This window comes from Hippichthys cyanospilos, chromosome 8 (assembly GCF_059441005.1).
Source record: "Hippichthys cyanospilos isolate Australia breed blue-spotted pipefish chromosome 8, RoL_Hcya_1.0, whole genome shotgun sequence".
Taxonomy (NCBI): domain Eukaryota; kingdom Metazoa; phylum Chordata; class Actinopteri; order Syngnathiformes; family Syngnathidae; genus Hippichthys; species Hippichthys cyanospilos.
The window spans coordinates 13,964,062-13,990,000 of NC_142376.1; the positions used below are offsets into that span (position 1 = coordinate 13,964,062).

The 25,939-nt window shown below is 39.5% G+C and overlaps 2 protein-coding genes across 7 annotated transcripts in view; both read right to left on the reverse strand.

The window, feature by feature from the left end:
• The window catches only part of disc1 (DISC1 scaffold protein), a 46,561-nt gene extending 21,906 nt beyond the window's left edge, over nucleotides 1-24,655 (reverse strand). For all 5 annotated transcript variants that reach the window (XR_015866466.1, XR_015866467.1, XM_088422164.1 and 2 more), the window contains exons 1-11: nucleotides 24,567-24,655; nucleotides 23,935-24,230; nucleotides 23,644-23,814; nucleotides 17,984-18,789; nucleotides 17,490-17,559; nucleotides 16,188-16,344; nucleotides 14,335-14,419; nucleotides 13,176-13,408; nucleotides 10,410-10,464; nucleotides 8,222-8,324; nucleotides 6,191-6,379 (exon numbers count right to left, since the gene is read on the reverse strand). Coding sequence is in view for 3 of the 5 variants with exons in the window: in XM_088422164.1 (XP_088278290.1) it covers nucleotides 6,191-6,379; nucleotides 8,222-8,324; nucleotides 10,410-10,464; nucleotides 13,176-13,408; nucleotides 14,335-14,419; nucleotides 16,188-16,344; nucleotides 17,490-17,559; nucleotides 17,984-18,789; nucleotides 23,644-23,716 (1,771 nt within the window). In the remaining 2 variants the exon portion in view is untranslated. The remainder of the gene's footprint in view (nucleotides 1-6,190; nucleotides 6,380-8,221; nucleotides 8,325-10,409; nucleotides 10,465-13,175; nucleotides 13,409-14,334; nucleotides 14,420-16,187; nucleotides 16,345-17,489; nucleotides 17,560-17,983; nucleotides 18,790-23,643; nucleotides 23,815-23,934; nucleotides 24,231-24,566) is intronic.
• Nucleotides 24,656-25,337: 682 nt separating this feature from the next.
• tsnax (translin-associated factor X) overlaps nucleotides 25,338-25,939 on the reverse strand; it is a 10,931-nt gene continuing 10,329 nt past the window's right edge. For both annotated transcript variants that reach the window (XM_088421552.1, XM_088421554.1), the window contains one exon: nucleotides 25,338-25,939. This exon is cut by the window's right edge and continues 452 nt beyond it. The gene's annotated coding sequence lies outside the window, so the exon portion shown is untranslated.

The following is a 25,939-nucleotide window of genomic DNA, read 5'->3' on the forward strand; positions in this document are numbered from 1 at the left end:
AGTTAAAGACATTACAAGACCCCCCCCCCCCCCCCTTACCATATCACCCGAGTCTTACAACAGCTCAACCGGCTACCAGTTCAATTTGGAATACGTTTCAAAATGTCTACTTTCAGGGCTCTAATAATGTCAACCTGTTGTACATCATATAGATTGACACTACCTCTCACACACTTGCCCATCCAATCACATTCCTCTTCTTGATTTCTTGAACACACTATCATCAAAAACCTGTGCAATGCTGACTCCATTTCCCTTTTCAATTACTGCGCCAAGTCTATTTTCTTTTACATCAATGTTCTTGTGTTTTCAATTTTTTTTAATATTACCGTTGGATGGTGTGGTGTCCTTCTAGGCTCTGAAAGGTGAAACCCCCGCTATACTGTGGCTCATCTTTTGCATGCCTGCTATGTTGCGTGGATGTTTTTTAAATGTTTTTTTTATTTTTTTTCATATTATTATATGAAAACGGATTTAAAATCAGTATACAGTGTCATTGTGTAAATATTTTCCACAGGATTTAATGTTTAATGTAGCAACCCTTTAAAGAAATGTTTATTGTGTTTATTTTCTATCCCTCCATCTAGCCATCGATTTTCTATAGCCATTTAGGTTCGCAGGCTTGCTGTTGCCTATCCCAGCTGACTTTGGGCATTAGGCGGGGGACCCCCTGAAGTGGTTGCCAGCCAATTGCAGGGCATACAGGGACAAACAACCATTTACGCAGCCAATCACACCTCAGGACAATTGAGTGTGTCCAATTCACATGCCAAGCATGTTTTTTGGAGTGTGTGAGGAAGCCAGAGTGCCTGGAGAGAACCTGGGGCTCGGGGAGAACATGCAAACTCCATACAGGAAGGCCACAGCCATCTGGAGTTGAACAAAGGTCCCCTAACTTGAGGCGGACGTGCTAACCACTCTTCCAATGACTTCAATTAAAACCTTAATCATCCAGAATGACTGGAGAAAACTGAGATTTTATTTTTGGGCCATATTGCCCTAGCACAAGTTGTTCCAACATACATACTAAACACAGTTGGGTTAAACATAATTCAGTTATGGCTCAAAAAGGGACAGTAGCAATATTTGGGACAATTTGATCCAACTTTCAGGGTTATTTTATACAAAACAACCCTACTTCTGTGTATGTGAAGCTGTTCTGGGTATGAAGCTGTTTTGTGCAAAATAACCCAGAAAGCAGAAATAAATTGACCCCAATACATATTGGCTTCTTTTTGACCCATAATTGAATTATTTTTAACTCAGCTATTTTTACAGTATAGCACAGACTCTATACTCATTAGCAATATTGTATACTTTTTGTTACTACTTTCTGAGTGTTAAAATAGCAGCTATCTGAAGCTTTCGAATCATTGTAATGTCTGTTCTAATTTGGTAGACCATCTCTCCAAATTAAAAAGCCAATTTTGCATATTACTATATGCCCTTTGAGGCACAAGTGCTTAAATTTGTTTGTCTTACTGAATGAATAGTGCATAGGTGAATCTTAATGAGAAAATGAAATGAGTATGAGGAGAACAACGTGGGGATAGTTAAAATTGGAATGTTCAGTGCCGATGGAGGGCAAGACAACTCAGTGCTATTGTTGTAGTAGACAAAGAACTATTATGGCAAGACCATTTGATATCATCTTACAACTACATTATACAGTGCTCTATTACTGGCAGAATAAAAAAGAATGAAAATGTAAGACCAAGTGAGTGGAAAAAAAACCTTAAGAATAGGCCTGAGGGCACAGGTGTATTCACACCTCTATTAATCGAAACTGAAAAAAGAACAGAACGACCACATGCATTCGAATTCTCCATAATTCACGTAAACTCTATAAATGTAACACAGATTAAACACAGTTCATGCTTATTGTGATTAGCAACACTAAATGGCTCCAAAGATACAATTACAAGCCATATGGACACAATTTTATTATTCACTGTCAATGTGTAATTAACTTCCTTATACAGTGCTATTTGAAGAGAAGACATAGAGCGACACTGTGGATATGCCTTCATATAGAGATTCCTATGAGAACACAAAGAGTACATTGAGATATCTGACATGCTTCACAATAGATAGTCCCATCCCGCACTCAATCACAGGAAGAAGGAATAATGCCATAGAGAACTTCAGAAACAAAGAGCAGGAAACACTCTCCCGGGTCCACTTAACCACTTTAGCACTCTCAATCATCCCAAGCCTTTTTGGGGAGAAGTGCTGTCAAACCTTCCATCAAGTTCTCAATAGAAGCACCCTAAAAGTGTCAGGGTAATGAATAAATCATATACCAATGCCCTCGGCATTACTATCAGCATTCCATTAAGAGGAAAATTGCATTTGTGTAATAACTCTAACTGACAGTATTTGGATTTGCACTTCCATTGCTTGATATAAAAATGACTGGCCGGAGTCCAAGAACTGCCGAAAAGTGAATGAAAGTTACTTGGGTGGGTGCGTCAAGGAAAATAACCGCGGAAGACTGAACAGAAGAAAAGCAGTTCATTGAATGTGTGACAGAATACTAAAATATTGAGAGCATACTGTTTATGTCTTCATGTATCAAATTAAACTCAAACGTACTCTTACTCAAGAACGCCACATAATTACCAAAAATAGTAATAACCAGAACACACAGCCTGCGCTTTCACATCTAATTGTCCCACACTCCTGGGGGTCATTTCCCCTTCTTGTTCGGGCTTTCAATTATTTATTTGCAAATTTAGCATTACTCGAAATCTCTCTTGGGGACAAAATTACGCTCTCTGGGAGTGAAAATCTCTTCCTATAATGGATTTCATATTTATCAACACTCATGCCAATGAAAATTAGGGACATAATGGCTCCAAAATTCAAAAGCCCCACCATTGGACAACAGGGGAAGATGTTCTCAGACACTCAAAAAGATGAAATCATTTTGCTTTAGAGCTTTTATCATGGCCATGGTGCTTTTTAAGGCACTATGGGGCTTTTCAAAGGACGCACTTCTATTTTCATTGTGATTAAAATTTTCTAGTGTTGTAGGAGTGCAATAAATACAGTAAATGGACTTGAAGCTGAGAAAAGACACAAAACTTTCTTTCTTTCATTTTTATTTGCTTCTCTTCTGATGAGTTTCTTCAATTAACAATTTCTTAAAACAATTCTATATACGTTTTTTTTTAACCTATTTTGAAAGTTGGCACATTCTCAGATGCCACATTATTGTCAAGTTACACGAGTTTTATTCTTAATCTTGGTGAAAAACACGTTTGGGCCTGATTTCCGATCTCGGGATTGGGACGGGATACCCTAATTTAAATCCCTATTTTGGGGGTTTGTGTGTGTGTTTAGCTGGCACATCAAATTAGTTGTGCTAAACGCAAGTTTTATCCATTCCGCCACACAAAATGCTCAATTTGCACAAATTTCAAGTTACCGTCATTCTGTCTCGACCTTCCATTTAAAATATGTTCATATTACAGACATTACTTCGGGCTAGCTTCTTGCAGCAACTACTCGAGTATTCCCTCACTGCCTACGTTTATTTTCACTATTTCCAGCAGTGTCGTAATGTTGTGTATCCTAAAAATGTTATATTGTGTGTCTTTGGATCATTCGATTTTTTTGCAGCACTTACAAATAAATAAAAACTCAATCTGGTCTATTTTCCAACTACAGGATCCGGATCAAGACAGCCTGAATATTTAATATGATTTGGAACATTCCGCACTGGATTTTTATGCCCAGTGCTAGTCTAGCGCGAGGCACTGGCTAAATCTTGCAATCACAGTTATGTGGTAGACCACCTCTGTGTGTGGAAAAAGTACCCCCCAACCCTCACCTGCCGCCATCCTCATCCCCTGAACAAAGGAATGATTCCAGAACACTGTTAGACCATCAACAAAATAAAATGATTTCCTAAGTACCTTGCTTTAGAGAATTTGTCATGAGTATGGTGTTTTTAAATGATGTAATATTAGCTGTGGCGACCTCTGACGACTGAATGGAACCAAGCCAAAGGACAACAACACTGTACATCCATTTCTAGTCTGCTAGGTGTGCACTAAATACACCTGTGGCCACCTTGACTTTCAAGAAAAAAAATAAAAATACAAACACTCCGTAGCCAACGACTGTTAATGTGCTTTTTGTAGGCTATCAGGTTCCAGCTTGTGTGCGCCAGACCCTTATTACCAAGTTGGCTGACAGTTTAATGAGCCCCTAGTTTGGTGTCAGCAACACATTGAGAAATTGCTCCTGCTGCCATATTGTGCGCGCCCACTTGAGCATTTGAGCAAGGCGAAAAACCAATCATTAGCTCGTCATCTCATCCCACATAGTGATGTGTTATCTACCTGATTCCGATTCTTTTGTCTATCCTGAACATCCTACTTGGCTTCTTTGTGTTGTCCTCGGTGCTGCAATGTGCATACTGAGGCACAAAATGTATTTAAGATCCCATGCTGAGACGGAGAGATCGAGTTTTCAAGTCTTTGTCTCATGATCAATCTGGGCGCGAATGTCTTCGAGTAGCTTTTTTTTTTACATTTTAATTGAGTTGCCACTATTATAATGGATAATATAATTCAAATTAGACACGTGATAGAAGGACCATACACAAATTGGAGCCTGTAACAATGCAAATGTGCCCCCTAGTGACACGAGATCACACATTCAAGAGCAGGCAATGGCTCCACACTAATGGCCGGTCTGTGGTCACTAATGATCTGGATAAGAGAGGATGTTAGAAGGCTGACTGAACACGTGGGGGTTACTGCGATAGCTTCACTACCTGCACTGGCGTCTCATCCCTTTCCCCATCCCCCACTTCATGATCCAACCTCTGTGCCTCACACAGTGAAGTGACCTTTATAAAGATCTGCTTGTGACTGATGGATTGGAGGAGCACTGCAGGTGGTGTCATCAAAACGCAATGTCGAGAGGCCAAACCCTTTAGTTAGCGCTCTAAAAAGGTAAAGTGTTGTTTTAAAGCCGCATTCAGATCTCCTACAGCGCCGATACGCCATATCGGCAGCGTGAGACTCAAAGGTAATTGGCTAGTTCACACAATGAGCGTTTCCCTCGTTCACACTCCACCACTTCTTAACAGCTGCCAATTCTGATGCAAACACATTTGATGTAGAGTCAGTCCCCAAAGACAGATGGCAAATTTCCTCTTTCTTTTGCAAGAAAAGTCACCGTTCATTGATGTCCCAGCATGAAGCAACATTAGAGGACCTCTCTTAAAAGAGTGATTCATATCACTATTCATATTTAAAGGGGTGTTTTCATTCCTAAAAGGAGGTGCCTATCAAAAGTGCACCAAACATTTGCGATTCATGTTAATAAACATTTAATTACATTTATCACTCAATTTTGAATTTGTTATGCATACATATCCATCCACCCATCCTTCCATCTACCCAGCTACCTAAATGAGAGTGGGCATAAAAAACAAAATAAATGTCAGTGACACGCTGACATGGTGCATCTGCTTCTGAGAGTTAGTTTCAGGTAACGCATATTTTACGCCACCCCATTTGTACTGTAGATATTCAATCAATATTTTTTGAGCATGTCCAAGTAAATCCTTGAATACAAATTTCTTTGCCTTCAACAATGCTGCGAGATGATGTAACTCAGCCAAAGGAAAGAAAGAAAAAGCAGTAAATAGTTGAGGGCTCAATTTGCAGCGAGCTTGAGAAACTCACAATAGTGCCCTTTTAGTGCCAATAAGAAGTAGTATTGTTAACAAAATCATAGCGGATCCAATTGGATGTTTGGTAATTGCTTGAAGGCTATGACATCATTACCACTGCATTGCCTCCCTGTGTTCATGAGCGTGCGTTTCTTCCTATCGGTTGAGAAATCATGCTGAAGGTAAGTGCAGTAAAAACAAATGTAAAACAGGCATGAGTGTGTTTGAATTCTCACAGTCAGTTAGATTTTTATCAGTCTATGTTCTGACCCTTCAATTTGTGTAGCACCGCAACCCTGCCTTAGTGCCAAACTCGTTTCTCAAATCAGCAGCTGGAGGTTATTAAAGTTTGCCACAGCCTTGTTGACTTTTAAAAGTCTTCTCCGATAATGAGCGGGCTAAATCAGTTTGATTATTGTTTCCGCCTGTTATTTACTCTTCCTGCGACAGCCTTCCTCCTGGGGGACAAAAGTCTAATCTGAGTGCAGACAGACTCACCATGCTGCACCTCCCGATGCTCCAGCTCCTGTCTGAGCTGCTGCCGCTGCTCCTTCATCCTGGCCAGCTCTTGGCTGCTTCCTGAGCTGAGACTGTTTAGCCTCTTGGCCAGAGCCTCCAGTCGCTCCTGCTCCTGGTACACCGCCTTCATCTCGGCTTTCAGCTCCTTGGCACTGCTGAAGTCGTTACCTGCAGCCGTGCACGACAGAAACACATTATTGCCTACACTTGTCATTCATGAGTGACTTTTACATTAATGATGTAATGAAATGAACTTAATGGAGCTTGTACAAGTACAGTGAAAGCCTTAAGGTTGAGCACATTCCAAGACACTGGTCATCTTTTGATGTGTTTGGATTTAGATTACATTTTCCCATGGGGAACAGTGGAAATACGACGAATGGGTTCCAGGGTCAAACTACTGCCATCATAAAACCTTCATTAATTGTGCAGGAAATTGACATATAAAAAGGTCCATTCAAATTAACACAAAACTTGTGTAAAATGTGCAGAGAGAGTTTACTGCTCGTGAGGTGAGTTGTTTTGCAAAAAGAACGCACAGTTAATTTTCCAGCATACATTTCATTTCCTTTTTTGCTGTTTTTGTCAAATTGTTACTTTACACTTGAGAGGCTCTGAGTTTGAATTTGGACCGGTTTCCACATTTTCCCCATGCTTAGCTGTGAATTTCTATGGATACCTCAGGCTCCTGTCTAGATTCTTCAAACAAATGATGAAATAGAGAAACTAAATTCTGAGTATGAATGGTTGTCCTGAGATCGCTTGGCAACTATATCACCATTGGCCAGCTCTAGCCAAAAATCAGATGAGATAGGCTAAATTGGGAGTAGGCAACCTCGTTCCTAGAGAGCCACATACCTCAAACTTCTAAGATAAATCTTGCAATACATAATAAATGGCAGAGTTCAATATCAGGATTTTTGTTTATTCGCAGAGGCATATTTTTTAGTGTTCTCCAAATAACATTAATCACAATCAATTTATTGCAGTCATAGTAAAAGCGTCATTTTTTTAAAATGGCATCAATCTCATTTTAATCTCAATATTTCTGCCTTTTGTATTGTGATTATTATGGGGTTGGGAAAAAAAGTGTCAAACACACACTGAAGAAAACACAGATTGGCCGTCATTTGGCAGAAACTGATCGGCACCTGTTGTGAGAAGGAGGCAAGTTCAAAAACAGGTTGAATACTTGAAAATGGAAGATCATATGAGAGTTGCCGGTTCAGATGAAGGGAAAATTTAAAACACCCTGACTACCTTTGATAAAGGTAGAGTGATCTATATTTTTTGTAAGAAGGAGCTTGCTTACCACAGGATCAGCTCATGTTTAGTCTACCACATAAATGCAAAGCACACAGTTGTGACTGCAGCCACAGCTAATGATAGCAACAAAAATGCTAATGTAGCAAGCCACAGCAAAGCTCTTTACAAATCTTAATCTTGAGAACACCCTGTGAGTGAGCAGGTATATGACAGATAGGATGAACAATGTTGTATTTTAATGTTATTTTCTAATTACTTGGCCATTGCCAAAAAAAGGGGGGTGATAAATGTCCATTTTGCCCTCTTTGCGAGACGTGCCCGGGCTTTTTTTTCCCTTCAAAATCGAAGGTCTCAAAAACTCCGATCAAAGTGGATATTTGCCAAATTCTCATGATCCGCGTTTGCAAGAAGCAAGCATAAACCGGAGATTTACGTCATCCCTCTATTCTATTTCTATTCTATTTGGTGACACTACTGCCACCTAGCGGCTTGGGCATGCTTGTAAATGAATAATACCGCACTCTGCCGATTCATGTGGCAGCAATTTTTTTTCAATAGGGTAGAATATGCAGGTTTAAAAGGCCTTGGTTACATGTAGACAAGGCTTAAATCTGTAACGGAAGATAAATTTCTGAAGCCACATTTTTGTTATTGTTTATTAATCTTTTGATCTGCAATGATAAAATAAGTTATAGTTTATGTATTTTTTTATTTCAAATATCGTTGGAAGAAGAGTGGAGTCACCTGATATGGCGGCCAGTTTGGCTTCATGCAAAGCTAAGAGCTGAGTTTCAGTCTCGCTGACTTTCCTCCTGAGGCTGCTACCCAGCTTCTGACTCATGACCACCTAAAGAAAGAAAGAAGCAGGGAGGGGGAGGTTAGTCACTAAGAGCCACACGGATCCCAGAGGATGCACGGTTCATTTCCAACTCAGTTCCCATGTTCTTTTCCAACTCGTTCTAACAAGACGTCGCCGATTTGTTTCGGTTCTTCTACGCTCCCTCTGCTTTGAATACACAGCACAGTCTGATGTTTTACATGTCTCTAACCTTTAGGAAGACAAAGACTCCTCCGCCTTTCATGTGGATGTGTGCAAATGTGAAATCTCCATAAAAGATGCCATAGTAATGTCAGAGAGGAAAAAGGCGCTGAATGTCACGGGGGATGTGACACCGCAGCTCTTGCAAGCTGATGGCTACTGATAAAACCTGTCTGGCCAGCATCAGCCCTTTAAATTTCTGTTTTTATACAGTGTGGAGAAGACAGCCAGATATAATCCCCACGGCGCAGCGCTCATCTTTTGAGAAACTACATTCATGGCTCAAAGGGACGTGGTGCAGGATTCACATTTATGTTTCCTTCTTGAACCTGACACAATTTTGTGCTACACTTTGAAAATGTTGTCAAATGTATTGGTTTTTTTGAAGCACAGCAAGGGAGTCTTCTTCTTGCAGAAATATAGAGATCCGTCAGGTTTGCATAATTCTATTTAAAGCTTTACACGAATTGGAAGCTGCTTCCAACATAAGAGGCAGTTATATAACTAGTGATTTAATTTCAAGACAAATTTGAAAGAGAAAGATGCTTTTCATGAAGTGATTTCCTTTTTAATTAATCATTCTTTAACATCAACTGTACAAAAAAAAAAAAAAAAAAAAACTTTGAAGCCAATAAAGTATCGCAATGGTGAAAGTCTTTGCTGGTGAACTTGAGAAAATATCTACCAAGGAGTTCGTGGAGTAGCGAGTGACTTGATTGTGCTGCACCACCCCCTTTCAACTTCCAATCATCATTCTTAGTCTCTTCAAATGTATACTGCTTCTGGCGTTTTCCACACTAAGCATAGAGATCAGTCAGTCGGAAATGCAACCCTACTAGAGGCATGCAAGGTCACTCTGTGACTGCATCCGACCTGTTTGAGAGCCATTAAGGACACGACTTGGCATTCATGACAGGATGTTAATGAGGCACCTCTTAACAGCAATACATAGATTAACAATGGATGTAAAAACTCTCAGCAACAAAAGAACTATCCACGGCTGGATTTTAGGGAAATCTCTTAACTGCGGTCACCACGTCTCGTAAATAAATAACCACGAAAGGGAGTGACGCTCTTTTGCTAAATGTCAGCTCACTATTTTGGGAAAAAAAACAAGGTCTCCTTATTCAATGTTATTCAAAATTCAAATGAAACAAATACCAAGATGAATGCAATACATTCATCAACGTTTCAGAATTGTGCTCTTCATTGAGACTTGACTTTTTACCCTCAGGACATTATAACTCGGAACAACATTACTACCCCCACCACTATTTGTTAGTAGCGGGGGTCTTATCACTGGTGAGATATTTTTGGAATAGGCCCGTGAACTTGCCATTTTCTCTTTGGAGGCCACTTAGTGCAAATTAACAATAATGGTGTGATATTTTTTGTCTTTGGCGTTAAAAAGCCAATGGAATTCCCTAACTGATCTGATTTTGCCTGTGCTACGCCACTGTTCAGACAGATTTACACCAGAATTTAAGACTTAGCACTTAAGGATGTCACGTTGAAAGAATCCAAAACGCAATGGAATCGTTCTTCGTCAATGTTACACTCCCACAAGCAAATTGTCAGACCAAGCTATGGACAAGGGGATGTAAACTAAAAAGGTTTGAGCACGCTTCACTTCACCATAAGTCATCGAAAACAAATACAATGCATTTTTAGCAGGATATTCTCAAAACATCTGCTGATTCTGATCCTTCCATTCCAAACGCGGAGAGTTGACCGGCTCATCAAATCGGAATAAACACATGAATACAAAAGCTGACATTTAGCATGCAGATTTATCAAGCCGAAGCCGATGCACAGCGCATCCTTTCAATTTCAACATGCCACTCATTGAAATTCATACACATTCACTCATTCCCTTCCAAAATAGTGCCTTACTTTGGCAGTAGCTTCCTTGATGGATAGATTCAATGCCTGCTCCTGTTCCTGAAGTCTATGAAAGGAAATCAAAATGTTATTGCACAGTGCACACGGGTAATTCCATTGTTTTGTTTTCTCTATCCACAAATGATTTTGAATTACATCTTCCCATCTGAAGTTTGGAATACAATGTTGTCATTCAAGACTGTTGGTGACTTTTAAAACTTTGCAATAAGTTTTTTTGCACTTTTTACCCAGCTGAAGACGATGAAGATTGAAAGATTTTTAAAATGGCATGTTTTGGAAAGCCAAGTCCAAACGCCGCATTAGTTGTCCTTTTTTGATGTAGCATCTCACAGGCAAACCCCCACCTTAAATTACATCCATGAGGCCTCAAAAACGCTGATGGTGTGGTGTTGATGGGCAGAACTAATCCTAAAGTGTAGGTGAGAAATACAAGAATACAAGAAAAAGGCTTCTAATGATGATTTGATCTGAACTGATAGTTTGTTTTCAACAATTGTACTTGACAGGGAAAAATAGTGTTAACTGAGCAAAGTAAGCCATTACAAAAGTCTTTAAAATGTAACTGAGTATTTTACTCAAGTAAACACCTGTCACTGGCTTCGCAGAAAGGAGATGTTGAAAAATATAATTAATTGCAATTCATTAGTCAAAGAATTTTAATCGTTTGACAGCACTGTAGTAATACACTTTGGTGGCAAAATCTTTTGATTTCTACAGTGACAAACATGCTCTGATTTATTTACTGTACTTGCTGTGAATCGTATTTCAATAAATGTAGTTATTTTGTGTAAACATGCAAACAGGACAAAATAATGAGGTTGCTTGTTTTCAGTTGCCAAAATTATAATATAATAGCTGCAGAAACGCAGCAAGAAATTTCTGATAATAGACAAAGTGCTAAGGAGTAGTGAACCTTAAAAGGTGGTTTAAACTGTAGTAAAATGTGTTTGAGCTAGTCCTTCTCAAAAAGTGCTGATGATCCCAAGGAAAAGGCATTGTATTTGCCATATGAAGTGTGTAAGTGTATAAGCATCAGCATCTTTTTTTTTTTAATTTCAGGCATTTTGATTGCACATGGCTATTTTTTCTGTTTTAGACTAACCTGTAACTTTTATACGATAAATGATGCAAAAATGTAGTTAACAGTTGTTGAAAGTTGATTCATATTGCTTTTTTCTTTTTGTTAATGTTAAAAAAGGATAGTTTTAGGTATACTTACACAATTTTTATGGATAAATTCTCACATAGATTTTATGTATGAATGGTGCGGCAGGTTGTCTAAAAGGCACTGGTTTAAACCAACCAAAAGTACCAGCATCATTTTTGTAGGGGCAAGGTGACTATCTACAGCAAAATGAAAAAAATAAATAAATAATAAGGTTTTTTTGATAGGCATGATCTTTTCTTTTTTTTCCCCCCCATCAATGCAAAACTCCCAACACAATCATCTTGCTGATCTGAATCACAGCTCACTGAGATTTGCAGCTGAATGCCCAATTTGGGGTTGGAATTTCAATCAGTTCTGAGAATAAATGCATTCCGTCTGAGGTGAGAGTATGTCAGATATCAAATTATGCCAGTGATGGTGGGTCACAGCACCGGGAAGGTGATAAGTATACTTTACATGTCTTTATAACAAATGGCAAGACAGAGGGGCATTCCAGCATTTCTCTTATGTGCTATTATCATTAAAAACGCAAAGTAATAATTTCTAACTGTGGAAAAACATTAACATTCAGAGCATTTTTGGTCAAGTGTGAGGGAGGATAAGATCGTGGGAATGTCAAGAATTGCATCAATCTTCATTCTCTATACATCTGAAATTAAATATATCCATCACATTTGCATTTAATGTTATTATGGGAGAAATGTTTGACTCACTTAACACACATAGCAAACACTTCATTTGGTACACCCGTGCAAACAAGTAAGATCTAAGTGTCTATGAAATGTGTCAGAACGTGAGTGGTAAAAGAAATACTGTACAGTCTTTTCAAATCCAAAGTCTATCATCAGAGATATAATGTTGTCCGAAAGAGATGGATGCCCTTGAGCTTAGAAAAGAGAAGAAAATGCGATGAATTGGCAAACGCTCAAGACAATGTGAGGGGCCTTTTCTCGCGCACTGAACGATGCCACAGCTCTTTGGAGATGTTCCCATTTATTATCTAATTTACAGTGAAGGGGAAAAAAAATCCTAGTTTGTCGTCTGGGTTTAAATACATCTTTCGTGACACCCGTCCGAGAGGTTTCCTCACACACCTCATGGAATGTGCAGAGGTAACCTACACAGAAATTTTAATACCTAAATTTAGTGTATGTCGTGGATGTAGTCAATTAAATGAAGATGTGCAAGATGTGTTTCCCTCTTTTCAATAGCATGTGCCAAATGCAATATTATGACTTACTGACATAAACAACCTCATTACAAAAACACTGTCTTGTGAATGTTGGATGAATGCAGCAGGGAAGCAAAGAGTCAAGCTCTATACTGACATATAGTATAACCAAATGAATATGGTCATATAATATGATGCCAGGGACATGCATTGGCCTGTTGAGCTGTCATATCAAGTGACAGTTCTCTAGCGTCTTCATCAGGTAGCTGACAGTACTGCAAGGATTGTTGCGAGTTTGAAATGAAGCAAGTGAGCTGAGCTTCTGACGTTTGACAAAAAGGACATTTAGCATAGGTTAAAAATCAAAAGTGCGGTTTGCCGCACCCAGACATACCCAAACATTCAAATTCAAACAAACCTGAGCATTGAGGGAGACGGAGAGACAGAGATCTGCAGACGGTTCTCAGACATCACAAGATCATGAAGTGTTCGGCTCATGTCTCCAAGCTGGGCCGCGGTGCAGCTCCTCAGCACGGAGCCCTCTAACTCCTCGGCTTCCATCTGCTGCTCCTCTTTCTGGATCTGCTGGTCCAGGCATTGACTGCGATCCTTTAGCTCTGCCAGTTTCTGCTGCAGCTCCTCAATTTCCTCCTGCATTGCAATCATGTACTGAAGTTAAGCATGCCCCGGTCATATTTTGTTATCATTTTTGAAACATTTATCCATATTTTCAAGATGTGTATTTGCTTTAAAAAGGCTCTGAACATTTGATTAACGTTTTAGCTGTTGGTTAAGAAATGTGACTAACAGATTCACCCACTAAAAATAACTTTTCACAACGTACATTGGTTTAACTGGAGAAGTGGCAAATAACATAAAAGATAAATCAATATTTAGTTGATGGCTTTGAGCAAAGTCTAAATTGAGGAATATATAATCGCAGGTGCCAAGTCTGGGTATAATTTTCCTAGCCGTACCGTGGTGCGCTGAACTTTACTGCTTGTACAAAACGACAAGTGACGTGACAAGTTCAGACAAGATGTTCACATACATTTTGGTGAAGGTTGATTGATTTCAGTTTTACGACATTGAGTGACATGAAGCTTTTTTACGGGAAGTGTCTGCCTTGTGGTTACTATGCAGTGGGAAGTAGTGGCTTCGGCTGAATAAGCCTATGTCAAACCTTTTCTACCAAAATACGACCTTTTTTTTTTTTTATCGTGGAGGCAATTACATTTTTTAGTGCTTTCACATTGTCTCACATCTCACATTGAGAGTTCAGAAAGTAGTGACATCGCTAGTCTCTACCACGGACATGAGTTGGAAGATGGATTTTTGTCTCTTCTAAGCAGCATCAGCAGGTGTTGTCACTATTTAACTCTGTAATTGTGATAGAAAGTGGACTTCCGCAGTTACCATGTAAACAATACGCTGGTTACATCATAACAGAGGTCATGCCCATAATTCATGCAAAGGCTCATGAGGCATAGGAATAAAATGGATTAGAATTACAGTGAAAATCACATAAATGTGCTATAGATCCTAAATAAAAGAGCTGTGACGGTCTTTGGAATTACCTCTACAGTTCGTTTTTCTTGTATGAGACGATCTCGTCGGCGAACTGAGTCCGACGGCTCTCCTGCATCGGATTCTGCTCCTGACCTGCTCAACAAAACAAAACACAGGCGTCTCTGGAAGCTTTCATGGAAAGAGAGAGCATGGTGTATGAGCAGGCACTCAAGGTCATTTATATCTTTTAAAGAGATTTTCTCAAGGATTATCTAAAAATACGATTACCTCCATACTATGCATTGACGTTTGCCATTAGTGTGACAAAAGTGCATTTCTGATAGAAAAGAGAAACATGTAACTATTGTGTATTAGCTGTTAGCTACACTTCAGGATGTATGCAGCTGAGAACCTGCTAAATTTCCTTCCTGTCACAAGAGTTCTGTTGCACAATTTATCAATGTCTGATTTTAGAACAGTTGGTGGGGGGAAGAACATCCTCTTGAAAAGCATGATTAAAAAAAGCAAGGTACATTTTGGACTACAGTCTTTCCACTTGAAACCACTTGGGTGTGGTTAACTGTGATAAACAACTCCTAAACACATAACTGTACAGTATGTGTTCATAAACGGATCTCAAGGTCTCCAAAGCATATCACTATTTTACATGAATGTTTACATGAATGTTTACATGAATGTTTGAATGTCATGAGTGTTTACATGAATGCAGCCGAGTTTGTGCTTAAAACATTGTTTGCTTTTCTGCTGGTAAAAGGATATGCATAGTAGTGAAAAGATCACAATGTACCTCTGTATTAGACCTTTGTGTTATTACTCTGACACTGTAAAATATGATAAAAGGCTATTTTTATGTATCCTGGGGGAACTTCAACTTAGGAGCTCTGCAGGGATACTGTATATGAAAATTAAGGGCATCTTGGTGCCCCGACGACCTTGCTTCTAAAAACATGTTTAATATGTTTAGGTGGCCATTGTTTAGGTGGCCCTTGTGAATGTGAGTTTGAATTATTGTTTGCCCATAATTTATGTGCTGTGTTGTTTTGTGTCAATCTTTTTTTTTCACCCCTATCACTTAAATTCAAATGGAAAAGACCCCAACTCACTCACTAGCCTATTGAGGACTATTGACTAATGAAGACACATGCAATAAAAATGGACGAATGGAAAATCTGTAAAAACTGTGCTTATGCATATTCATGTCAGTTTCTACCTGAGACTGTTTATCACATAGTCTCCTTGAGTATACTGATCATCAGTGGTGGAAAATATTGACGTGCACATCCATTGCTGTTGCATCCAAGCAAAATTTTCAGGTCCATATATTGCGTATACTGTATTTGTCAGAGTACTAATACTCCCTCTACTTGAAAACCATTCTACTTTGTTAAAACCTGACAATCTTTTGTACTTCCATATAAACCAATCTGTCCTTTTAGACTACAAGTGTTGAATTAGTACTCCTGTTAGTATTAGAACTCATTCGCATTTTACATTCTCCATTCGGAATAATGGCATAACAGCTACAAAAGTGCATAGCAAGAGTCACACCTTGTAGGTGTTTCTTGGAAATAAAATTAGAGAAACAAGATGCAAACACAGATCATTTATATTATGCACTACTGGGAAGTAATCACGTTTTAATAAAACGTCCCCTTTAAATTCAGCGTACTTACCAACTTTTCCTTAGTGACTTTATATATTCTACACCTATATTGACTCAGCGTTGTCAAGTAAAAAAAAAATGAAACGGGCTCTAACTTAGAATTAAAAAATCCCCAGGAAACCTTTCATTGAAAACGTTCTGTAGAATGTACCAAAACCTACAGAAAAATGATTGTAGCAATTACACTTGCTCACTGTACACATCCACAACAGACTGCACTGTACTTGGTTAACCGACCTGTGCTGACTGCTGTCTGCCCTGTGGAGGGCACTCTGCACCACTTCTCTAAGCCTCTGGAGGAACAGAGCCACGCTTGGCTGTCTGGACGGTAAACCCAGTTTGAGAACTTCTCGCTCTTTGCATAGCTCCTCCAGCTTTTTCCCAAATCGCTCAGCTGAAAAACACACACATGTGCGATTTGGCGATTTAACTGTGCAGTCATAACAGTATGTAAGTAAGGACACCACCGGCAAGTTTTATTTTGCCTACATTTACATATGTCTAAAGATCACTCCCAAATTAATAACCTGGTTGTTTGCATAGTCACATAGGGTAGTTAACAAAAACTGATTATTTAACATGCATAATCAAATATAATTCCATCCAACCATTGTACACTGACTTGTAAACATGCATTTGAAAATATAGTACTGTGTCCTTGGGGCATCAATTGCTTTGTTATTTTAATGACCTTTCGCTGTCATTTGACATAGTGACACTGTAAATAGAATAATCGTTAGTATTTAAAAAAAGTATATATACAATTGTAAGAGAAAATGCACAAAAATATAGCAACCTATTACATTTTGCTGAGGACAGCAGAAGAGACGTGGAGGAAACGACTAATTTTATATATATATATATATATATATATATATATATATATATATATATATATATATATATATATATATATATATATATATATATATATATATATATATATATAATTAGTCGTTTCCTCCACATTCTGTTAAACAAGGTCTTCAAAGTACAACCAAATCATGTTATATTTAAGGGCCTATTAGTCATATTTTATGATAAAACAAAATGAACTACAGTGCCCCAACAAGGACTTCTCTTATAATAAACCTGACTGTCCTAATTTTTTGTAAGTCAGTAAAGCCTATCAAAAGTTGAGTGCGTCATGGCAGTTTTTAACTCTTTTTAAACCCAGACTCTCTTCTCCACTTCTCACTTTCTTGTAATCCTGAACATGAAAATAAAATCTAATAAGAAATGCCCACGATTTCTTCCTCATCTTTAATAAGCACGTCCAAATGTTTTGATCCAGCTTGAACACAATGTTCAGTCTGGATATTATTTATCCCTTTTAGCTAGAACATGGACCTATTTTTCTCCAGCGTTCTGACCTCCTTTCAGTAAATCTAATTTGAACACACAAATTACAGCAAAAAGAACAAAGTGTGCACATGATTATAAAGCTAGATATAAACAAGAAAGATATTGTTTTATTCTGTCTCTTTAAAACCTCTCTCATGCAATCGCTTGCCTTATGGAATTGACTGAAAAGTTCACCTGCATCATAGTCATCATCCACAATTGCTTTTTGCTGCAATCTTTGGAGCTTTAAAACCATGGACTCGATCTGAGGAGCAAACAACAAATCAAGAATAACATAACCAAGCAGGCAATGCCCTTTGAACATTCAGCGAAGGGCCAAAAATGTAAAAGGATAATGACCGGAAGCTCACAGTGATACAAAAAGGGTTAAATTCTTTAGTCACTCATCTAATATTAACAAAGGTTTCTCTTCCGAGAGATGGAAGCATTTTCATTGTGGACTAACATCAGGATGAAAACTTCTATTGTTCAATGTCATGTTGGATTTCCGGACCAGTGCCACATGATTAATTTAAGCGGTTTCCTAACCTGACATAGTTTCCAATAAAAATATGTCTAGTTTTGTGTAAGGTTTTTGTGGTATAAACTGGGTTGAGTGGCGAGGGGATTCCTTGCATTTTAGACATTAATGACTGTTGACTATGAAATAAAAATGTAGCTTCTGTCACCTTCGTGTGCGTTCGGTTGTTTTGGAGACAGTCTTGCAGCACATGGTCATATTTCTTGACCAAATTGTCCCAGGCTTGGTCGGAGGCAGGTGTGGTGCTTTCATATCCCGAAGTGACTGAGGATGCAGAGGCCGTGTCTGAATCGAGTGAGAGTGAAGAGGTCATTTCTGAATCCAGACACTGGAAGTCGCCATCGGGCAGGTAAGTCGACACCTCCCGGCTGCCCCACACGCGGTCCCCCCAATATCGTCCACCTAACGATAACGGCTCCCTTTCTTCATGGCTGCATAGGACAGTGTTGGCTGTCACCTGGGTGGATGGTTTTACCTCAGGTTGCTCAAGAAACAACGAAGCCGGTTTAATTTGAGAGACGTTAGGCACTTCTGGGGCTTTAGGGTCATGTGCTGGCATTGCAGGTGCAGAGAGAGTCCTGAGAGACTGTTGAATGAAACTGAAGCTGGAATTGAAAGTCTCCTCCAGGGTCGTTGAACTCGGAAGTATTGAACTGTGATTTAACGTGAGTTCGCTCTTTGGTTGACTGGATGAACCACTGAGGGTACTGCCATTGCAGTTTTTGTCAGGTTGTGCAACTTTCTTTGAAGACATTCTGACACAAGATTGAGTAGCGTGGTGTCTAGTTTTTTCATTCCTCGTGGAAATTGTCAAATCTTCTTCCTCCTCATCCTCCTCGTCTTCCGGATCATCAGTAGTTCCGTGGGGTCTGATTTGCTCCCCTCTCATGCAGGCGGGCCTCCGATGTAGCCTCTTACGGCCGACGCTGCCAGCTGTCCCTGAGGCTCTGCCACCTGTCGATACACAGATTAACCATTAAGCTGGACAACACGGTCAAGAGGAAGATAAAGCGTTGCTCGGAGACAACATGGAGGACACGCTATGCCAGGAACATGTGGCGCCATATTACTCAAGATTGTCAAGTCACAATATTGTTCCAACTAAATGGGGGATTTTATGGTCACTGATGGGGTGCTTAACTCCAGTGAGGCTTCATGTTTGAAAAGAAACACAGGCAGATAGATGTGTGAGCGTTCCCAGGGTTCTGTTCCAGCTGTTGGGAAATACCAAAAACATACAGTCATCTCAAGTTAAGCCACACCTACCCAGCCAGCTGAGACAATTGAATGTGTTTATTTTGGAGCAATGCAACTGCAGACCAGAGCTTCTAACACTTCTTTTGTTGCGCACGCTTTGCCTTCTGTGCAGAACGCAGTACACAATATGGACATAACTACGTTGACCTTGATTTCATTGTGCAAATAAATATTGTAATGTCCTGTTAAAAGTTAAAAGGATATTAAATGTAATTAGCCGTTTTGGTAGTAAAAAGTTAATATTTTACTGATATCTTTAAAAACATGTCTCTACTTGCTGTCAACTATAAATGACATCACACATGCTCAAGTCTCAGATACCAACCAATTACTGCTCATCTGTCTTGATGGTTTGGTTATGAGACAATCACAAGCTGAGCCCTGATTGGACATTACCTGAGCCCGTCATGTCATTTTGAGTCAACTACAGCTAGTGGCAAATATATTAATAAAGATATTAATTATGCTAAAAAAATCATATATTATAGGCAATTAACTTTTTACTGCTAAGATGGCTATTGTTTTTAGTATCCCTTTAAGTCTACTACTGTAGTTGTGCCCTTGTTTACATGTATTTTATAGACATATTTTTAATTGAAATAAAGGCCATGTTTGCCACTATATTTTTCCTTTGCATAAGTTCAAAAACTGCCGGCAGAGCTATCATGTTCACGAACACAAGAACAAGAACTTTACACAGTTGCAGGCCGATTTGAAAACATTTTCATGGCTACAGGGTAAAAAATAAAAAGCGTCACATTGCAACATACGACACAAATTGCATGTCAAATATCAGTTAAATGACAAAAACCTGTGTTTGCGCACTGACAAAAGAGCAACATGTCAAACAATTGGTCAAGAGAAATTGACATCCCATAAGAAAGCATGGCTTTCATTTGAAAAGAAGCATGATGACAAATAGGGGCTTGTCCTGACACCTGCTCTAAATGATTCTACATGTTATGTGTAGGATTCGGCGACAGAGACAAGTTTAAATGGCGAGCATCAACGAGCTCTTTGTGTGCAGCTGCACTGCACTCTTTTATTTCAGAATTCTCTACCCAGTGCCCACTCTCTAACATTCTAAGGACACGGACGCACACACTGCCACAGACTTTTGTGCTGGATACAGAGGGGGGTTTGTCATAGCAAAAGCCTCTGCCATAATGTATTTCTAGAACAGATCAATCTAAAATGATGCATGGGATGCATATTTGTGCACGGTGATAGGAACTAGAATGCTAAGCTACAAGGGGCATAATACAACAACCACTGCACAACCCCGTGACGCCCGCCACCGCCCATGATGTCACTGCTCAACCTCGACCATGTGACTATTAAGAGCGCAGGCAACAGGAAGCAGCACTTAGGGGAGAGTTGGGATATTACATTGAAATCGGAGTGCAAGTAAAAGAGTTTGCTCCCATTGTCCTCTCAGTCCACCAGGACCTCAAACTAAAGCTCGGGTTACAGCGTCTTTGTAAACGTGGCCACTGTTCCATAACCACTTACGCAATTCCCCACTTATTTCACAAGTTAACTGGCTACCATCTGTCGTGACATTCTATACATCGCTGCATGTAGTCAAAAAAGAACCAGAAAAAAGACAGAGCTAAAAGGGGAAGGGATTTGTCATACTTCGATTACACAAAGGAGTTTCGTCCCAGTAAAGGGAAGGAAATGCCTCAGGGCCTCTTGAGTGTTGTACGTCTTTACTAAAGCCTTTTGGAGTTATGGCGTTCACCATTTCCTGCCAGGATTTGAGCTAAAATTGTCTGCCAAGGAATCCCGGCTGAAAAGTGAAAAAGGAAAGAGACGTGCCACAAGTGAATTTACTTTCACACAAGCATCTCAGGCGTCTCAGTGTAAGCATTTGCAGACCCAGAACAAGATATAACCAAAATAATTGTTAATCGCTGTGTTTCAGACAAACGGGCCCTGATTATTTACCTTTGGAGATAAAAGAGGCCCCCTTTGCAGGCCTCAAGTTAAACATTGCATCCCGTTGGTTGTTGAAAGTGCTTATACCAAAGAGGGGAGGAATGCAGAGGCTCTCGTAAAAACACAAGCCATTTAAGGAACAAGCTCAGCAAGACACACATCAGCAGATCAGCAAATCCACATGACAGCAGGCTCCTGAGAAGCATTGTGCCTCCGCAGATGTGCACCACTTGTGACCCCCCACACTGTCTGTGCACCTAACTGTCAAAGCGTGTGATGGGGCATTCCTCCAAAATCAGCTCCCCACTTCCTGTATGGTCACATGAGGATCAAAATGTGTCTGTTTTTAAGTCCAAAGAAGAAACACTGTGGCACACAAACATGTTTTCTATTTCTTCCTAAACTGCGGCTGACTGTTGTTTACATGCCATTCTAACAGGAATAAGGTAGAAAGTAGGTCTGCACAAAAATTGAGAAAATATCATTATCGCAATACCAGCACGTGGAATACGTATTTCCCAGATGTGCAATACGTTTCATGTAGAGGTTATGCTTTTATCTAATATTTACTCTCTAGTAGAAAAATTCCTCAAAATTAAATTGAATTTCTAAGACCAAAAAAATCAAGCAAAACAAAGTCGCTTAATTGTCATTAATGTGTTCTGACTTGATATTTATTTGAGGCAGAATGTGCTCCTGATTCAGAATCTGGCAATGAAAATGGCAAGATTGATTTGTCAGGATAAGAAAATGTGGAGTTGCATTAGAAAGGGGTGAAGATGGAGGCTGATTGCTTTGATTGGATGCCAAATACTGTACTGATATTGAGTGCTTTTGGTGCAATGAACACAAACTTGCAGTGTACTCTATTGAATCAAAGAAAATGTATTAAAATGCTTAACTTTAAAGCCTGATTAGCCCGCATACGTCGCCCACAAACCATCGCACGAAATCAAGCACAACTATTAGTGGCTTGATCAAGAAGTGTGTGTGTGTGTGTGTGTGTGGGGGGGGGGTGGATCAGATGTCCAACCAGTAAGTTTTTCGACTACACAGAAGATGGTCCTTTCTTATTTAAATTTAATTCAGACACTTGATTGCCCTGCTTTTGTGCTGTTCTAAACAGGATATTCTATGCTTTAATGCTGTTCCAGTCAGACTTGTGTGAAAAATTGAATTAATCCCCCACCCTTTTTTTAAAACCCAAGCCCTTATATGGTGCTATTTAATGTGCTATATAATGAGCTGTGTCTTTTCTCATCATCCCTTCTGAGGTTTGCTATTCATTAGGTGTTCGGCTCATAATGTACAGGATTATACCTTTTTCTTATTTTGTATATCTAATCTTTTTCTGCTCTGTGGCTTTTGAGGCCAGTGCTGAAATATTGCCAGCGCTGCATCAAATTTGAGCTTCTTCTTAGGTGTGTATCCTCATAGCTTTGCTGTAGAGTGTCTTGGTAGCACGAATCAAGAAAATAGTCTTCGTAAACTATTAAATACCTGCCAAACAAGTAGGTTTTCACCAAGTATCCCATACAAATGGTATGCAGCCGCCTTTCTGTTATGAATTTACATTCTGAATGAATAGGTATATGCAAACAAAAGTAGTGCTTGTCTTTGGTTTTCCATTATTATTAGGGAACCCATATTCTTTGCATTGCACCATTGTGGTGTTTTCGTAAACTAGAATTCTGCCTGGATGTTTTAACTTCCGAGCTCCAGAGGTACACTTTAAGCAGCACTTTTTGGGATTGTGAGATTATGCTGGAATAACAAGAGGAAAGCTTTGCAAGATCAAGAACATACAAATTTCAAACCATGAGCCTCAAAACTGTGAGGCATACTGCTAGCCCAGGAGGGTCAAACTAATTCTTGACATTCTTGCCCAAGTCTTGCCCTCAGAAGTTGGTTACAGTAAGGATCAAACCACACACAGGAAACATATGTATAATATTGCAGCGTCGTGGAGTATTTAAATTGACGAGTGACTGTTTTGAAATAAAAAGTAAGGGAGAGTATTATTGTGACTGTGTCATGGAAAATTGGATTTTGCTACAGATTTGAGCAAGAAACTCGGAAAAGACAACATGATTTGCTTTTGCCGGGCCACAAAAATGTATGTGCCAGATTGACTCTGGACTACAGCCTTGACACCTGCATGCTAAACACCAGGCTTCCCCATATGGAACATCCAATTTCGGCGCTTATATCGTCCTTGGTCAGGAAGTGGGGTCCTATAATACCCCCTGGACTGGTTTGTCAGTCTATCACAAACTACTGTATTATAAAAAATAGAACCATTCACAGTCACGTTCACCGATATAGAGTATTTCGAGTCTTCAATCAATTTAGCATGCATGATTTGGGAATGTTGGAGAAAGCCGGTTTACATGCAAGCACAACATGTCAAATACAGACATCAAAACTCAAAACTATGGGTTGGATGTGCAAACCACTATCTATAAATATGCTACATCTTTCTGTATGTTAGTCCCTCCTTACACATCTGGTGCCGTTGCAGTTACAACATTTATATCTGACCAGTTCAGCCCTTTTGTCCCACACCAAACGTGTTGTCTGCTTTCTCTAGGTTAAAAAGGGATACTTTACCTTCCATAAGTCCTTGGCTGTGGTGATGTAGAGAGTTGCCGTGGCATTTCAGGCCCAACAATCCAGCAAACATGACTCCATGAAGGATAAGACCAAGAAGCTGATGGCCCAGCAGTTGTGTGACGTCCCGCAACTACGCACTGACACGGAGCATGACTGAACTCACTTCCGCTGTGGAAAAGTCAACGAGACTTCTTTGTTTAAAACTACCACGACAGAGAGCAACTTTTTACCGTTACAGCGGCGTTTGCTAAACATTTGCACAATCGGATAATTTTTTCTGATGCAAACCTCTCGTTCGGTTGCGTGCGAGCAGCAGTCAGTCAAAAACTGGATGATCTGAGGAAAGTCGATGAAATATTCCATGCAGGATAGGCAGATGAAAAATTTGGGAGTTTTGCTTGATTGTCGGCCGTGCAGATCGTCAATCAGTCGATGGTAGATCGCTCCGTTAGTCGCTGCCCTGTGTCGTGTTGGAGTTCCTACGCGGTGAGGAATTTGACTCAGCCTCCTTCAGACCGCCTCAAATCCGCAGCAAGCATCCTATGAATGTTGGGAGTCGCATCACCGCATTTCACGCCGCCGCTCTTTGTACACATTGTCACAGACACACACGTACACACACAAAACGCCACTTAGTTCAGAAATATGCTGTTTGTTGCAATGAATACCTCGCTATTGCCGTCAATCAAAACTACGCATGTATTACTTATATAAAAGAAGAAATATCGTCAAACGGTTTGATATCGATACATTCAGTTGCTCCTTCAAATCAAAAAGTCAATTTTAGATTGTAAAGATGTATTAATTGGAGATTACTTTGATTACTTCTACTTTAAAATAATTTCCCAAAATGGTTTGGATTTTATAATCTGTAATATTGATATAATGAATATAAACGTAATTTGATGTTGAAAATGTACCGATTCCGAATAGAGCCACTGTACAAGTTAGTGATGAAAGGATCAGTTTCTCAACCCAACAGGTGCTCCTTACATTCGCCGGCCACACAGTGGATAAGATGTGGGACAGTGCCAAAAAATGCACTCGCCTTGCATGTAGTCAGATCACCTGTTCGGTAGATTAGCAGCACTTAATGTCCTTTGGCAAGCAAAGGAGCTAACTGCTTACTTAGAGGACACCTCATGACCCGAGAGGTTATCAAGTTTAAGTACTACAAACACACGACATCACAACATAACTAATCCGCATATCCAGTTAGAAAAGGGATGAGCTTGGATGGATGACTAGACTTCCCATTGGAAAGTATTCTCAACAAGTTTTCACGGGGAACAGTTTCCTGATTTTTTATTTTTATTTTTTGTTACTCAGCTGGTTGAGTCAAAATGGTTTACAATCTGCCACTGACCCACCCCACCCCCTTAAAAGTTTCTGCAACTAGCAAGTGTTTTGTGTTTTAAAATCAATAGCCCAGAGTAGTACTTTGTAGCATGCCACATATACGATATTGATTCTGAAAGAAAAGCCAATGTTTTCAAACAAATCAGATTTTTTTCTTGTTAAAGGCATATCATTATTTTGGCACAGCCAGCGCTTGCATTGAATAGTGGTTGGTTAGTGCAGAAATTCGTGCTTAATAAAGGCTTGTAATTCTTTGATTTCCTGTTGGAGTAGTATTTGAACAACATTAAAATATTACATGCAACTTGCGAAATAATTACAGTAAACCAGAGTACAGGAAGACAGTACAAATATTTACCAGCAGATGGCAGAATTGACCTTTCATTCGCACCACCGGACATACAGAGGTCAACAAAAGCAGGGGTAAAACGTGAACAAATTAAACCCAAAATATCAACACATGAACCTTAATTTATATGGAGTTATTTCTTGAGGTCTGCAAGTTCGACGAGTGCACAAAAGTGAAAACCCCAAACAAATACTGCTAGGAGTTGTAGTACATAGCTGTAGGAACACAATAAAGTATTTTAGGTAAAGTGATAAGGAAGGGGGAAGGCAGAGGTCAAGAATACAGGGGTTACTTGACAAATGTATGTTTGTACGTGTACATCAGGTGGCTGCTAAAGAATGGGCCTGAACAAAGGTCACATGCTCTACCTTAGATTATCTGTGTGTGATAGGGGAAAGGGAGGGCTGAGAGTGGAATAAAATAAACACGCGTTATCAAAAACAAAAACATGTCATACTTGCTGCAGATTTTTTTACCCATATAAAACGGTCGCAGTTGTTAGTTGAAAAGGAAAAATATATATTGCCTGTTATTGTGACAACAGTATTTTATCGTCATATGAAAAAGTAAACCATATTTAACCAA